The sequence below is a fragment of the Sander lucioperca genome, chromosome 11 (assembly GCF_008315115.2).
Source record: "Sander lucioperca isolate FBNREF2018 chromosome 11, SLUC_FBN_1.2, whole genome shotgun sequence".
Classification (NCBI taxonomy): domain Eukaryota; kingdom Metazoa; phylum Chordata; class Actinopteri; order Perciformes; family Percidae; genus Sander; species Sander lucioperca.
Window position 1 is genome coordinate 12,838,039 of NC_050183.1, and position 16,704 is coordinate 12,854,742.

Below are 16,704 nucleotides of genomic sequence, written 5' to 3' on the forward strand. Positions count from 1 at the left end.
TCATTCAAGTGACAGAATTGGGAAGCTGACTACAGGCTGTGGAATCTAATACTCATAATACCCACTTCTGATGTATTTTAAAGAACAGACATTTCAGTATGTGCATTTCTGTATTTACTACTGTCCTATAATTACTGAAACCAGCTGAGGGCACTGTTGTCTGCTATTGTGTTTTCTCCATAATATCCAGCTCTATTCTGCTCTGTTCATTTCTATTTGCATATATTGTTTCTATTCACTTACTATTTCCTTTTGCAAGATGTTACTTTATCTCATCTGTAAATGTGTGTATTCCATTTGGATTTTAGTCTTTTTTTTAATTTAACTTCTCTTCCTAATCTTTCCTACTTGCCTATAAAGCTTCTGTTTTTCTTTTCCTTTTCCATCCAGGTCAGTCGTATCCTCTACAGTTTCTCCACAGCCTTTCGGCGTTCTTCCAAGCCGGCAGACACCAGGGACACGGCGCTGTCCAGTCCACCCGACGGCGACCTCTACACCTTCACTGTCTCACTGGAGATCAAAGAGGACGATGGCAAGGGCAACTACAGGTTAGTGAATTTCCCCGGTGTGGGGTCAATAAAGTTCTTATAATCTTCTTTTAGGTACTTAGTACACACTTTTGGGCTTTTTCCTACTGTCTTGCAGAATCATTGTTTATAATACAGTCTTTAATTAATTGTAGCAAGTTCATAACATTAATGCCATATTTACTCACAAAATGCCTCAATCGACTTTATGCATAAATTAATTCCTTTTGTTGATTTTATCTGTATTATGCAATGATGAAAAATAAAGACTTGTAAAAGTTTTATTTCTCAATATAAACACACACACACACACACACACACACACACAGAGAGACACACACACACACACACACACACACACACACACACACAGACAGAGACACACACACACACACACACACAGACAGACAGAGATACACACATATGCAGATACACACTACAATTAAATGATATAGGTGTTTCTCAGTATAATGGTTCTATAAATACAGTAGTATGTTGCTTGCTATGCATTCATATCTTTGACATAATATGTAAACATTGCATGAGAATTAAACACCCTTTTATGGAAGAAGAATGATGGTGCTACATTATAGTGTGATCATGTGGTGCCGTTATCCCATTTTTTGAGGACAGCTCTTTGATGCATGTGAATTACACATGCTTATCAGGACCGCTGTTATAACAGATATGTTGATGGTTGAAAAGCTTTAATATGCTGCCGGAATACTGTTTAATCTGACTGTTATTGTTCATCCGTAAAGAGCATAAAGCTTATCGGCACAGTGAGACAATTTTTCCATTTTCACAAGCCATCATATATCGAGTATTTAATTGATTGATTTTTCATTGTCTATTCTCCTCTGAAATGAAATAGCCCAATAGCTGTTCTAGTAGCACAGCAGACATGGGTAGATATAATATGCAGAAGACTTGAGAAAAGATCCGTCGTATTTTATCTTCAACTGGGCTAGGTGACGATCTAGCAAAGAAACTGGCATTAACACAGAGAGAACGATGACACAAAACAGCGTCAATTAAAAAGCACTTAAAATTACATTAAACAACACCACAGTACAACAATACACAAAATCAAAATTGAATCACATCTAAGTCCCAAAGGTTATGTATACTAACCCCCATCCGTTCTTTCCCTCCACAGCTCAGTGCCTAAGGACAGAGATAAATTCTACTTCAAGCTGCGACAGAGCGTTCAGAAGAAGGTCGTGGTTTCAGTTCAGCAGATGTGCAACATGGAGCTGGGCATCGAGAGGTGAGGATCACTGTAAAAAGAGCTGATACATGACATGACAAGTCCCAGTGATCTTCCACTGGGGGGGTCTTTGTTGGGGTTGCGGTTTGTGTCGCACGTGTTACACTGCATTTATTGCTCACCCCATTTTTTAATTCAATTCAATTTTATTTATAGTATCAAATCATAACAAGAGTTATCTCGAGACACTTTACAGATAGAGTAGGTCTAGACCACACTCTATAAAGCCCCAACAATTCCAATAGTTCCCCCAAGAGCAAGCATTAACAGTGGCTATTGCGACAGTGGCGAGGAAAAACTCCCTTTTAGGAAGAAACCTCGGCAGACCCAGACTCTTGGTGGGCGGTGTCTGACGGTTGGGGTTATGACGGTACAGGATGTAGCGTGGCACAGCAGAGCATGGGTGGACGCGGTGGACGCAGCAGGACGTAGTCGGGCATTGCAGGGAATCGCAGAGCGTAGCAGGGTGTAGCAGGTCCATAGCCACAGCTGCACCCAAGACCCAGGTCTTGGTGTCGCCCTAATCCGAGGCGATGTTCTGGGTGAAGAAGAAACATAAGGACTCCGGGTAGTAAACTCCCCAGAGCTAGGTGAGTAACAAGCACTTCTGAGACATGATGTGCATAAAAGGAAACAAAAGAAAAGAGCGTGTCATAAGAAGGAACTTCCTCGGCAGTCTAGAATTATAACAGCATAACTAGGAGAGGCACTATATTATTGATTATACGATAGGTAAATCTGATGACTGTAAAGAGAAGCAGAGAATTAGGAGGGATTTCATCTTATCTACTGTATAGATTAGGTTTACCTTAGTTAATTTTGCACTTTGGCTTTCCAAATGTTTAGAATTGCCGGCCATCAAATGTCTACATCTCTATCTTTCTTTCCACTCACCCTTTGCTTTTGGGGGTTGTTTTTTGTACATGATTGGCTTTACTTACTATAGTTTGACAAGAAATGTGTCTTTTCAACTCTTATCTTAGTGCTGTAACTACCAGAGTTTGTAAGGCAGCTGTCTCAGCAGGGCAAATGAGCTGAGCTAAAGGAGGTAATGATGTAGAGCTCAAACACACTGCTCTAAACATGCCTGGTATTCACAAAGCATACCAAATCTATAGCCTTGTTATAAATTTCATTATGGTAAATTATGCAATGGCTTTCCAGATTAAAGCACCTGGCTGGCTTGTTTTCACAAAGACGGTGCACACACTCAGTGGTCAAAATATTGCAGAGGGAAAGCAATAAGAACTACAACAAGAAAGTCAAGCCACCCAAATAGAGCTTGATGAATACAAACGCCCCAACAGAGGAATACTGGTGTAGTTAAATAACTTTTAACTTCAAGCAATCTCTCTCATTTTATGTGTTTGCATGCTCTAGCAGCACGGCAGCACCAAAGAAGTAGGTCATCTTTATCACTCCCCTCTTTTCTTCTTCATTCCCTCACCACCTATCGCTATCAGAGGGAGACAGACACCTGCTCTCTCCTTTTATTTTTAGTGTCTATAGCAACCCCTATTGTGTTCATGTTCAGAACTAATCCTTTCTGAGGTGCTCGGCCCATGTTTGACCACACTTTATTTTATTTCATTAATATTCATATTTGTTATAGCCTCAGTCTTGAAATGCTGTATGGTTTGGCATTACAGTATGTGTTGTATGGATGCAGTACATTATGTTCTGTTTTTATCCTGAGTTGCTGTATGACTCCTTTGTTTTTTTGTAAAAAAAAAAAAAAAAGAAAAAAAAAAGAAAAGCCTTTTACTTGGAAGTATTTCTATCCACACTTACAAATCATGTTGAATCACTTTGCAAGACACTTGACCCATGTCTTTCAAACTCAACGTGGGCCTTCCTGGGATAGTGCTGGGTTAACTGTGAATGTATTCTTATATAATACATTTCTGAAACGGCGATTCCCATGCCGACCACTTGATGGCACCTCCGACCTAAAGCTGAAGGGACTTTACTATAAGTGATTATGTTGGATTTGTATGATGAACTGGAACAACATAAAACATGCTGCTTCTGTATAGTGCAAGATCTTAGACATGTGTATTAGGAACTGTAGTGTGCCAGTTGTCTAATCTTTTTTTAACTTCTGTGTGTCTATGCTGCCCTTTTCTGTGTGAGGGAGAGCTGGGTCTTTTATCACCCTAAAGGGGCTAGACATGATAGGTTACATTAATTTGAGCTGCACAGGTCATCAAGATTTTCAGATCATTTTTATTGCGGCCAAGATGATATATTTATGACTTTTTCGAACTGAACAATGCACAATACTGGCTTTTGAATTCCTTTCAGAGTGTCCGCTCAATGCCTGAAAGATTATAATGCATTAACATTCCAATATTTATGAGTGTAGTTTGTTCACTTGAGTTGTTTCCATATTCCAGTTTCCTTTCCCTCCCAACTACTATGATTTACTCGGCTGGTGATTGCAGACTGTAACTCTTCAGTGGAATTAGTAATGATTGATTTTTGATTGTACCTCCTGTGTCTTCTCTCTAGGTGTTTTGGAATGCTGCTGAGTCCTGGACAGAAAGTTTGCAACAGCGACATGCATTTACTAGACATGGTAAGCACAAAACCACCTTAACTTTTTTTTTAACCAACTAACCGCCTAAATGAGCATATCCAGAGTTAACAGACCTTTTTTTTGTGCCTGTTTAAAATGTTGCAATTCATATGAATTTTTTTTCTACAAGTACATAATCCATTCATTAATACCTACACAGGAGTCGATGGGGAAGAGCTCTGATGGAAAGGCCTATGTGATCACAGGAACATGGAACCCCAACATGGCAGCCTTCCAGCTGCTGAATGAAGACACACCTAAAGGTAAGGCGAGTTATTGTCCCCCTAGTTTCACATTGCCAGACCTTCCTCCACAATGCCGCGGAGGAGGGTCTGGCTAGTCCACACAGCATTCCGGAATGGGAGAAAAACGTTTATTGGCATTTCTTTAAACCAATCACAATCGTCTTGGGCTAAGCCCAGGACACAATGACGGTGCCTCTGCAAAATAGCCTCGGGAAGGAACTTGTTTTGGTGGAACATGTGTACGTTCAAAAGTTGCTTTAGTCATGCAACAGAAAACTCAGATTGGACAGATAGTCTAGCTAGCTGTCTGGATTTACCCTGCAGAGATCTGAGGAGCAGTTAACCCTAGTCCTGATAAATCGACCGGAGTTTAGAATGACAACAAAAAGAAAGTGGAAGGTGACTGACATCCGGCCTAAAAAGAGGGACATCCGGCGGAATTTCCGGTGGCACCTGAACAATCCCGGAAAAGGAACGTCGTTGATATGGACTATTGTCCCCCTAAATATTATGTCACAAAGATCCAAGTCTCATTTATATCCAGAGTAGCTGTGAAACATTACAAGTTTGCAGTTGTGTGTCACTGAGCAAAATAAGCAACCTTTTGACTATAAAATGAACTTACAAAGTTACAACACGCATGCATAAAAACATGTTGTTAAAATGTTTCACTGCTAATTCAAAATGTCCTTCTTTAATAGTTCTAGTGCAGTGATTTATTGGCTTTTTTGAGTAATTGTGCCCTAGGTTTTGCTGCAGTGAAACCACCAGTGCCTGTTTACTGGTTGTTCACACACATATGAAATAGGAATTATTTCCGTACATTATTGTCACAAATGTGATGTGGGACCGCACAAAACTCAAGGTCAAGTCTGAGATTAATGCAGTGCTTGCATTGTAGCCTGGATGTGATAATTGCCTTCATCCATTCTCTAGCATAACATATATAGTCTTGTACCTGACCTTGTGACCCAGTCCTTGTCAAAGCCTGGCATGCTTTTGCACATTGAAGCGTGAATTCATCGTGTCAGGCAGCAGAGCCAGCAGAGCTGTGGACACCTACTTGTGTAAGAAATAGAATTAAATGTAGCTTTTTATGGATATTCTTCTACTAATGCAATTCACTTTGCAGTGCTGGCATTCCTATAGCTATGTAGGTCTTTGTAGGAGCTTTAAACTCTTTTCTCCTTTTTAATGGCTCTTTGTTTTGCATGTAGTTTGAGAAAGAGGGTGGCTTTATTGATTTGGTCATATCTGTTTTCTGTATATTAACATCTAGAACCTGAATTGAATAAGAACATCAAATGAAATATTCATGAATTAGGTACCAAAAATATATTTAAAAAAATAATTTAAAATACATTGAATAGTTTTATTGAAGTTTTAAACAGAATTGCTGCCTGAAATGTGTGTTCACAAATCTGTGTGCGCTCAGATAAACCTATTGGAGTTGATGTTTCATCATGTACCTGAGACGAGACCAATGTCATTGTGTTTTAAAAGGAAAGCATTTCCATGTGTTCAGACAGGATCCCACAGAGTGTATCCAGGCAGAGAGCTTGCCCTAACCAAATCCATTAGAGCTAACAAATTAGACCACTTGGCAACTTGCTGACTCACAGGCTTTGAAGAGTTTGACTTGAAGGTGGGAGGCAGGCCTGTCAAAGCAGGCCACCTCATGGGAGTCAGGCAGTATAAAGCCACACAAACACATACAGCTTTCACTTAAATCTGCCCACATCCTTACTGGCAGAGAGAAGTCAGAGATGCTCAAAAGTAGTTGATACACGTAGTTGTAAAATACTTATCATGATACAGTTAAGTATTTATAAAAGAAATATTTAAAAGTTAGATTTGAAGGAAATTGTGTAGTATTTGACAGTTTCTTGTTTTTCAAACATCATGCATTTTTGTGTGATGTGGAACTGGTGGTAAGTGGATGTTTTGAAACCAGCTGCTAGTTAATTTTCGTCCCTTCACAAGTTGATTAAAAATAATAAAACGTCCCAAGTGTGAAATAACTTCTCCTGCCCCTCTGTCTCTTTCCCATTTGTTTATTCCTCCATTATAATAAGACTGTCCCTAAAACATTGGCATTAAGTGATTAGTAAGTTTGAGGCTCACATCTCTTTATGTATGAAGTTTCTGTTGTTTGAACCAAAACCTCTGTACTACGACAAAAAGTTTGAGTTCCAGGGCTTATCTACCAGTGTGAACTTTTTTCATCTAACAAATACATTTGTAGACTTCAGCTGTGAAGTTTTGGACATTGGGCCTCATTCACCAATATCTTCCTAAGTTTTTTCTTAAATTTGTTCTCAAGAACGTTCCTAAGAAAAGTCTACGTCTGATTCAAGACGTGTTCTTAAACAGCAGAATTGTTCGCAGGCGTGTTCTTAGAATGATGAATCCCAATGTCTTCGTGAGTGCTCTTGAGTGTGCGTAGATTCTGTTCTAAGAACAAATCCCAAATAAGAAAACATTTGTGATTGCCAGAATCTTATTGAAAACTGCGTAAGTGGGATTTAAGAACAAATTTGTTCTTAAAGGTGCAATATGTAATACTGACAGCTAGTGTTTAAAATTGTTACTGCAGTACAAATTCAAAATACTGGAGAGAGTCGTCTCCCCCGCCCCCTCCTCCCCAGACTCGAAGTTCACGTTGGTTGCCAGGCTGATACCGGAGCATCCACAACAATGTTGCTAGACGCTTGTCTCACATAGCCAGACATTACTCCACAGCACAGCAGAGTAGCTAATGTTAGATGCTGGCTATATTGACAGTAATAGAAGCCCGTGCTCACGCGGAGCTCTGTACCCAACTGACAGACACACTTTTTTGGCTTAGAATTACGATAGGAACTGCTAAAAATACCACTACCTTGCTGTCCTTTTCCACCCGACTGAAATACACACTTTATTGGCTTAGAATTCGCTAAACACACTGCAAACTCACGGTCCTCTCTTCACGTTGGTGAATGGGGCCCATTGATGTTATGTCCTTTACCACTAGGGGGTGTGGCATCGCCACACAATACATTGTGTGGATTTCCTTCTCCCTAGTAGAAGCCGTCAGAGAATAGCGAAATCTCTTTAGCTAACAGTTACATTTATGGATTTCTAAATTAATTTATTGCAGTTTATTAAGTTTATTTTTTACTAGTTCTAGTTTACTTATTTTATTATTATTTTATGTATTACTTTATTTTTTGAATTAGAAAAAAACACTGCATCACAAATAAAGGTTGGTTTCTGCCGGAGGTTGGTGCAGAGTTATTAATGTGTACCAGCTTTTAGACATTCGATAACCTGGTTCGACTTTGAAAGCTGTAGTGCTCCTCGAGCTGTTTCTCATGTGTACACTCTAACGCTGTTATTCAACCTTCTTAACAGTATAGAAAATAGTTAAATGGGCTTCACTGACTAAAGTAAACTAAGTAAAAAAACTAAAAAGGAAACATAATAACTCCATAGTAACTTTTTCCTGTTTTGCTTCTTCTCTCTGGTTTTCTCCAGATAAGCAGGTCTACATGACAGTGGCAGTGGACCTAGTTGTAACTGAGGTAGTGGAGCCAGTTCGCTTCCTGCTGGAAACTCTGGTCAGGATATATCCATCAAACGAACGCTTCTGGTACTTCAGCCGCAAGACCTTCAGTGAGACTTTCTACCTCAAACTCAGACAGGTATCTCTACTGCAACTATTACAACCCTCACAGAACCTGCACCCATGTCCATACTTTACATATTACCACTGTACACAGTCTGACTGCTTGACTAACTAACTATGAATTAACTAGTGGTGGATTTTTGGGTGAGTTGTGTGGTTTCTTGTTGTCAATGGCTGGATCAGGACAGTGGTAGAATATTGGCCTTTAAAGGTTTAAGCCCAATTGATTGGTGGGTTGCTGAGACGATACTTGTATGATAGCATACCGAGTTTAACATTTGTGCAAAAGAGAGTGTAAAACTACCCACCAGTCAGTAAAAACAATAAGTCAAGTTGCTACTGCTGCTTGGCTAATTAATGGTTTGACAGTTTAAAATTGATTGGTTGTAGGATTGGACAATATGTCGCTTTATACTGTAAGATTTTTACAACTAAAAAAGACATTCCTCTTTTGTTAGTTATAGTAACAGCTTCTCCACCAATTTTCCGGAAAAAAAAAATTCTGAAAACATCCTACATGTATCTCAAAATATATCACCATAAACATTTTATATATTATATACATTTTATATATATATATATATATATATATATATATATATATATATATATATATATATATATATATATATATATATATATATATAAAAAATGATGAATCTTCTGAAGTGCTTATTATCCCCGCCTCCCTAATTGTTTGGTTTTCTTAATGATTTCAGTTGCATGATTAAGAAAACCGTTTTTGCCAGTTTGCATTTGCATTTAATCTGATTTGTTGACAGTAGTTTGATTAATATCTTAAAATGAATGTAGTAATTACATTTTTGGAAATAACACCTTTAATTTTATTTGTCGATGTCTATAACGAAGTCAAAAATAAACTAAATGTAAAAATGTAGTGATAAATAAATGAATGGAAGGAGTCTGAGTACATTACATTCATTTAACTGACGCCTTAATTCAAAGTGACCCAGAGTAGAGTAGAGATCTCTGGCACAGAAATGTGTCAGCCATATTTCTTTCACAAGGTTATTTACATCAAGTCAAGTTAATTGATGTAGTCCAATATCACATATGTCTCAAAGGGCTTTACAGCCCACAACAGCATCACTTCCCAGCTCGGCCCAAGCTCTGTGTGGAGTGGAGGAGGAGGTCAGAGTGAGCATTTGAAGGTGTGGTGATGTGTCAGTGACCAGTCAAAGGCTGTACCCCAGAGAGCTGAAACACTTGGTCGTTGTAAGAGGCACAGATATGTGCTGCAAGATGGCTGCAGTTGACTTCCATTTCTCTCTTTCCATCTGTGCATCTTCCGCTTTTGCCTCCTCGTTTTGTCTGTTTGCCTCTCATTGTCAAGCTGGTGGATTGATGCTCACCATTATTCCCTCCCCCTCTTCCAACACAATGTCTTTGTCTGTATAAGTATAAGTAAGTATAGGATGTAAGAATGTGCACTGTTTGTATTAGTATGCTCGAAATATCACAAAACACCTTTGCACAGGTCAACATTTGACTTGTGTCATTTATCTTGTGAGCTGACTTGTGGCAGCTGAACAATAGTCACCACAATCTACTGATGTGATAAGTTTTGTTGCTAGCACCAAATATCCTTCTTGTATCTTACTGTTAATGTATAACGGCAAACCTCACACACCCTGAAATGTTTGCCCTTTTGAGTTTCCTCACAACTTGTCTGATTGTAAAGTGCTAAGAGAGAGTGAAGAACACACATTCTCTTACCCCCCACCAACACAAGGACACCCAGCTAGAGCAGTTGCTGCAGGTGCTTAAAAAATACAGTAAAGCTGTAAGCTGCTTCTTCCCTGTTAAAAAGCAGATTTCCTTTAGTAGGCCATGGGGAGCTGGCAAAGCAGTGGAGTGTGGGGAAGCTTTGGATTGTAGGGAGCTAATAAGAGGCTCTGTCTCATTATTGGCATGTGGGTAATTAACAGCGGCGGTCTGACTCGTCTGCCTGATTGCCTCTCTAGTTATCTCCTCAGTAAATGATAGAGTGTTGGACTGGTGCTGTGGTTAAGAGCTAATTAAAAGATAATATTATGTGGAGGTTTTTGTGGAAGATGGTAATCAGAAGTGATACACACACATATAAAATATGTAGTCCTATTGTCTTATTTTGCCAAAACAAATCTTTAGGGTTAGTACCAGGTACCAGGGAGCCATTATCTAAGCCAACTTCTCAGAATGTTTTTTCTGAGCCTGCTTCACTGGAAAAATTGTAATCGGTGTCTGCTTTACTGAGAAACAAACCTAACCGGGCTGTAGGCTGCATCACGTTGATTTCAAGATTGAGTCTTGGCAAGTCCAGACCAGATTTAGACAGACTAAAGTCTTAAAAGCAATAATAAAGATTTAGGAGTTTCTAAAAGATAAGCAAATTTGTAATCATAAAATATCTGCAGGAGCTACATATATGTTTTTGCCTGCAAGTGAATTTTTTTCTGATGCTGGAAAATAAAAATCTACAAAATATCAGTTAGCATTTTGTATGCTAAGATGAGCAACTAAAATCTTGAGCCAGCCTTCAGAGGTTGATGGTACCAACAGCAGAGCGGGATGAGCTCCGTTTTAATATAACAACGGTTGAAAATTGTTTTATAAGAGAAATACGCTAGGTGATGTTACAAAGGTTCACATTAACTGTTAGGGCAGTCCTGTTATTTTGTGGTAAAATGGTATTCGTCTCACAGAATACCATTTAGCAAAGAGAGCTGTTCTTTCTTTATGTATCAACAAACACAATTTTGAATAATCATTTTTAGAAATCCACAAAAGATGATACTGTCTTTTTACAGTGGGCCTTTTTCGGCCCAAATTTCTTTCACAATTTTATCAGTGTTAATTATTCATCCTGTAGGGTTAACAATTCACCACAAGCCATAGCAAAACCAACATGTTACCTAAGCCTCCTCAGATTTTCTCTAAAAGTAGGCCATATGTATTATATTGTATATTCTATATATATATATATATATATTCTCTCCCAATTTATGCTCTCATCACTGACTTCATTAGTCATTAGACGCCATCCGAGTGGGCAGATCAATGCAGCTCATTGATCCATTCTACCAGGTGGAGGAGAGGGGCAGCAGCACTACAGTAATAGAATAGACCAGAAATAAACACCAGTAGCTTATGACACCCAAGGTCAAATCTGATGGGAGTTTTTGTTCTCTTGTGCATTTCTTCAGTCTGTTATTATGGATTTAAGCAGTAGTTAATTTTTACACCCTAGATTTCAACAACAACAAAGTTGTTGCAATGATCATTGATATACTACAGCAATTTTCAAGTTTATATGGCTAATGTGTTAGCTAACACTTTTGTAACGGTACCTGCCCAGCAGGAACAGAGTAGTTGTTACATTACGTTACATTGTCTACATCTGTCGAATGCAAGTCAAGTATTCACTAGGGTTTTATCCTTAAATTACCAACTCCTGAGTAAAAATAATGAATTCATTGTTTATTTCATTAATTTGAGTGCATGGTGCATTTAATGCCTGAAAAGGTGCTGGGATTAAAAAACTGTATAAGCACATAGTAAAAACACACCCATATTCAATCAATGATAGTCAGCTGTTACATTTTCTAAGTTAATTCTGTACAATTTTTCTATCCTTTTACATTTTCTTACCCATCATCATTTTGCACTAGGTAGGTAGTCCCAGTCAGCTTGTGGGATCTTGTTAGCTACCAGTATCTGTCCATGGTTTTATATGGCTTTTCTTGTTCTCCTATATGCGTCTTCAGGTATAGGCTTAATTGAGGGGCTGTCCTGCAAACTCAGTTGAGGCACAGCAGGCTCTCTGCTGTTGATGGTAGTGCTTTTTCCCTCGTTCCTCATACATGGCTCTTTTCCTTTTTATTGGTGTCATCTGATGAGACAGTGAGCTCTGGCCTGACCACCTGCTTGATCGATTCAGACAGTTGATCAATGTCATGTCTGAGGGTGGTCATGCTGATTGCCTTGTTGAGATTGACCCTCACTGCCAATCTCATACCGACACAAGAATACTTGCAGGTGTACTCTCCGGAGCTGCTGGCACGACTATCTGTCCTGGAGAAATGAGAACGATTGTATGCTGGTTGGAGGAACTCTGTACTAGTCCATGACTTTTCTTTGGCTGCCATAATATACTGTAGTCGATGACCCTAACACTGCAAATTAATATTTTTTGCATTGGATTGGATCTAGCTTTCCTGTGCTTGAAGGTATATGTAAAAGTATTACAGCTCGTCACTGTGCATCAATTGATGATCGTGCCCCTGTAGCATCTGATTGTCTCCTGGCACTCATGTACCCTAGTTGTTTGAGTGCATTTGTCAATGAATTACTGTACCTTGTTGGCTGCTCACATGCAGTGTATATATAATTAAAGAGAATGCCTTTGCAGAAAATAAACATCTGTGTTAAGTAAGGGTTAAAGCCCGACGAGGTGTCCATTGTCAGGTATTACTGGACGACGGCGAGGCGTGAACGGACTCTGATATAGTATCTAAAACGGGTTTTATGCTTTTTGCGGTTGGGTCGCAGTTCGTCGTCATTTCGCCGTCTGCACCGCCCAGACTGCGGTGAATGCAAGAAGCATGAAACACGTTTAAGATTGCTAATGCAGTTAGCATCATTAAGGTATTTTTTCTTTAGGATTGATAATTTTCTAATCTTCCAAAACTCTTCTAAATTTATAAAATTATTTCTACTCGCAGATAAAATTGTGTGTGTGTGTGTGTGTGTGTGTATACAGCAGGCACCAGAGAGGGTGGGTCAGAGCGATGCTATGTATGAGGTGGTGAGTCTTCAGAGGGAGGCAGAGAGAAGCAATGAAGGACGACTGGCCTCGCCCACTGAGGAAGAGGAGGCTGATGAAGGTATGAATGTGTCTATTTTTTTCTCTCTCTCTCTATCGCTCTCCCCTCAGTTGCTTGTTTTCTACCCCTCATACATTTGGTTAATCATATACAATATATTAACTATGCCACACTACATAATCACCAATAATGCACATTCTTTGAGTCTTTGAAAAGCCAGTTAGGTTTTTACTGTCTCTGTACATCACACACACACACACACACACACACACACACACACACACACACACACACACGTGCGCACAAGCCACATCTCAACATAATTTGCCTTACATGATTGAAAAATGTGACCTCACATTGCGTAGCATACAAATCCCCCACTGCCTTTAATATCAGAGAAAAACGAGACACCACTGTGAACCTTCACAGTCACAAAAAAAGAAAAGAATGGCTTTACCACAAATAGCTTGTTGGAGGGAGCATTTACTTTACATATCCAGCAGTTTTTTTTTCTAGGAGCATGAATGCCTCATCTAAATGAGATCATATGTCCAGATATTCAGTCTGAAATAGAGGTTTACCAACACACATCTACTCTGTTTTTTTATTTTGTAGTAATGCCTTGTCACAAGCACACATGCTATTCATTGGCTGACATGAATCAACAGCGAAGTTTCATTTTGTTTAGGCACATAAACATGGGCAGGGTTGGATGTATATATGTGTTTATGTGGGTTGTGTGTGAGTGTGCCAGGGCATGTGATAACAGCAATGTGTATAGATTATGGGGAATGAGTTTGAATGTGTATTTGTGTGCATATGTGTGAAAGACAAGGCATGTATTTGGTGTGTTTTACAGATTTTGTGTGTGTTACACAGTGAACAGCAAAGACTGCAGGCAGAATCTCAGGGGTTTTGATAGCTAGTGTGATTACACGTGTGTGTGTCTGTATGTGTGTCTGTGTCTCAAGCATGAGTGGTTTTGTGTGGAGCCTGTCCCAATCCTGTTAGGGCTTGTTTGATTATGGCACTACATCACTGCAATGTCAAACTGCCATCATGCAAGCCCCACACAACCTTTTTTTTTTAAATGAACAGCCTTTGTCGATCAAGCAGACCAATGATCTTCCTAACTAGCCAAACCGTGCCAGTCCTCTCAATGTGACATATAACAATATAGCAATATGAAAGAAAAATAAGTGTGTGTGTATGTGTAATTTTTTTTATTTTTATTTTTTTTTTACAACTTTCTTGTTCAAACATAGCTTTTGACCACTGCAATCAATGCAAATTTGGCACCAACCACCATCAATCAGAATAGAATAACTCATCTAAGCATGTTGCTTGTGAGATCAATGCCCATAAGTGTCTTGATTAAGACACTGAATCCATTAAATATGACCAGTTTAGGTGTCAAGCCAGAGTGGATATAGCCTCATCAATAATGGCAGGTATACCAGAGGGATGGAGGCAAAACAGCAATTACATTTAAAGCACCAACACTAGCTGTTAGACTAAAGTGGTTACCAAACATGACCCAGTTTCAGCCCACTAAACGGGACTGGCATATCCACCTGACCATGGTCTCAGCTGTGCAGGTGTTGCAGATTAGGCCTGGCCACAATTCAGACTGCAAGCTTAATTATGTTGGTTTGGATGAAGGTGCACATTTCTGTGTTTATTTAGTGTGTGTGTGTGTGTGTGTGTGTGTGTGTATGCATGCCTATGTCACTTCAGAGGATTTTCTCCAACATCACATTCACAGCTTAATTAATTGAAAAATGGATCATCCCATCGACTCAAATATTTTAATGATCAAAATATGCATTAAAAACTCTATCTATAAAATTACTCTATTATTTATGTATTATATGCCAATATAAAGAAATGGCCTCGGTGGATGTTATGCAGGTTAATTAGTCACACCTATATATGACATTTTAACAGGATACAAAAGCCTGCAGAGTTCTTGTACGGCGATTCAAGCATTACAATGAAATATTAACCTGAGCCCATATGAACGTAGCATCCCTTTTTCCAAATGATATCAAAACTTTTTTCCAAAATTGTGATACGGCAACACAGAAACCTATAACATTGGAGGCCCCTCTTCGTCTTATTGTGTGGCTTCCCTCTCTTCTTTGCCACTGTCAACACTCTTCTACTTTTTTCTTGAAGCACTAAAAGGTGTTAACGGAGTGGGAGGCAGAAATCGTCGCCTAAAGCCACGAGTCAGCCGCCAAGGCCGGCGCTGACGGCATTCAACTGGCACTGTGGGAGCTATTCAGAGGGCTTTTTCTATTACGCCCCTCTCCTCCCCCAGAGCTGAAAATTGGAGGCGCTCAGGGCTGTGGAGCTGGAGGTCAGCCTCATTGTGTACAAAAATGAATACACTCCCAGTGTAGATGCCTACACTGTGAGCACACACATATTCAATTCATGTGGATGTTTACATTTTTTTTAAAAGCTTAAAGCTGACATATGTTTGACATCTCAGGCTTTGTGATTGTTGCTTATTGTGTTTTTTTTTGTTAATTTCTTTATATACACATGCAGGCACACACTTTGTGTATGAACGGTACGCTATGTTCCGTTTCATAGACACTCATACAGACTGTGATCAAATACATGCATATATCCATGCAGTCCCTCTGCTTTATCATTTATAACTGAAACCATCTTGTATCTGCATAATACAACACAAAGAGACAATAAGAGCTTGATTGACTCAGGTAAAAAAAAAAGAGTAGTAAAGGACATCAAATTCAAAATGAACGGATATAAATAAAAGGGTGAAATATTAAAGGTAGAACATCTTTATGATACTAGAATTTCTGCTCACTTTAATGTAGACAAAACCAATCCACTAGTGGTGTAAACATCAGAGAGATCCTATTTGAAAGTAACCCTACAGTGAATGCACAGCTCCTCTCCAGATTGAAAGGTAACAGTAATGGCCCTTCGTCTTCACAGTTTCTTTCATCACCTGGTAAGTTGGAAGCAGCATTGGACTCACGCTTCCTCGCACGTGTCCTCAGCCAATATGAGAACAGTGGCAGCAGCTTTGTGCTGGGTCTGAACCATTTGAAAGGGCTCATCAAGCATTTATAAAGACCTGAAAAGCTCCTGCTGAGGCTGTAAGGATCTATAGGAGCAGCAGTTCATTCAGCATAGAAGCTGCATGTTCTAGAAGAAAATGTCTTATCTCATTATTTAATGCCAAGGCCTAAGTAAAAGCTTCAGTGGGAGTGAACAATGTCTTTAAAACCTTTTGAGGGCTGTTTATTCATTTATTATTATTTCATATTTCATATTTCAAAACTGAAAAAAAACAACTTTGAAAGGTTGAAGCTCCGTGGCAGCGCTGGGTCTAACTGGCAGCAACAGAAAGTTCGCTGATCTGGCAGGGACCCTGACTCCTGATCAGCAATCTTTCCGGCTAAGTAGTCTAGGTGTAGGGTCTGTGGGATGCGCTAGCTAATTTTTGTCTCATTTGTTGTCTGATAAACAGTAAATTCATCAAATAATTCAGTGCCACATATCACTATTTTCCAAGCTACTGTAGCTGTCATATTTTGCAGCACCCTCGTG

At 39.2% G+C, this 16,704-nt stretch overlaps 1 protein-coding gene across 2 annotated transcripts in view; it reads left to right on the plus strand.

Moving 5' to 3' along the window:
• Nucleotides 1-16,704, plus strand: part of rabgap1l (RAB GTPase activating protein 1-like) — a 120,209-nt gene that overhangs the window by 13,525 nt on the left and 89,980 nt on the right. Inside the window, exons 6-11 of one of the 2 annotated variants that reach the window (XM_031303914.2) lie at nt 391-548; nt 1,687-1,797; nt 4,309-4,375; nt 4,536-4,638; nt 8,137-8,303; nt 13,050-13,173. In XM_031303914.2, the coding sequence (XP_031159774.1) occupies nt 391-548; nt 1,687-1,797; nt 4,309-4,375; nt 4,536-4,638; nt 8,137-8,303; nt 13,050-13,173 (730 nt within the window). The remainder of the gene's footprint in view (nt 1-390; nt 549-1,686; nt 1,798-4,308; nt 4,376-4,535; nt 4,639-8,136; nt 8,304-13,049; nt 13,174-16,704) is intronic. The other variant, XM_031303915.2, reaches the window with a different exon arrangement.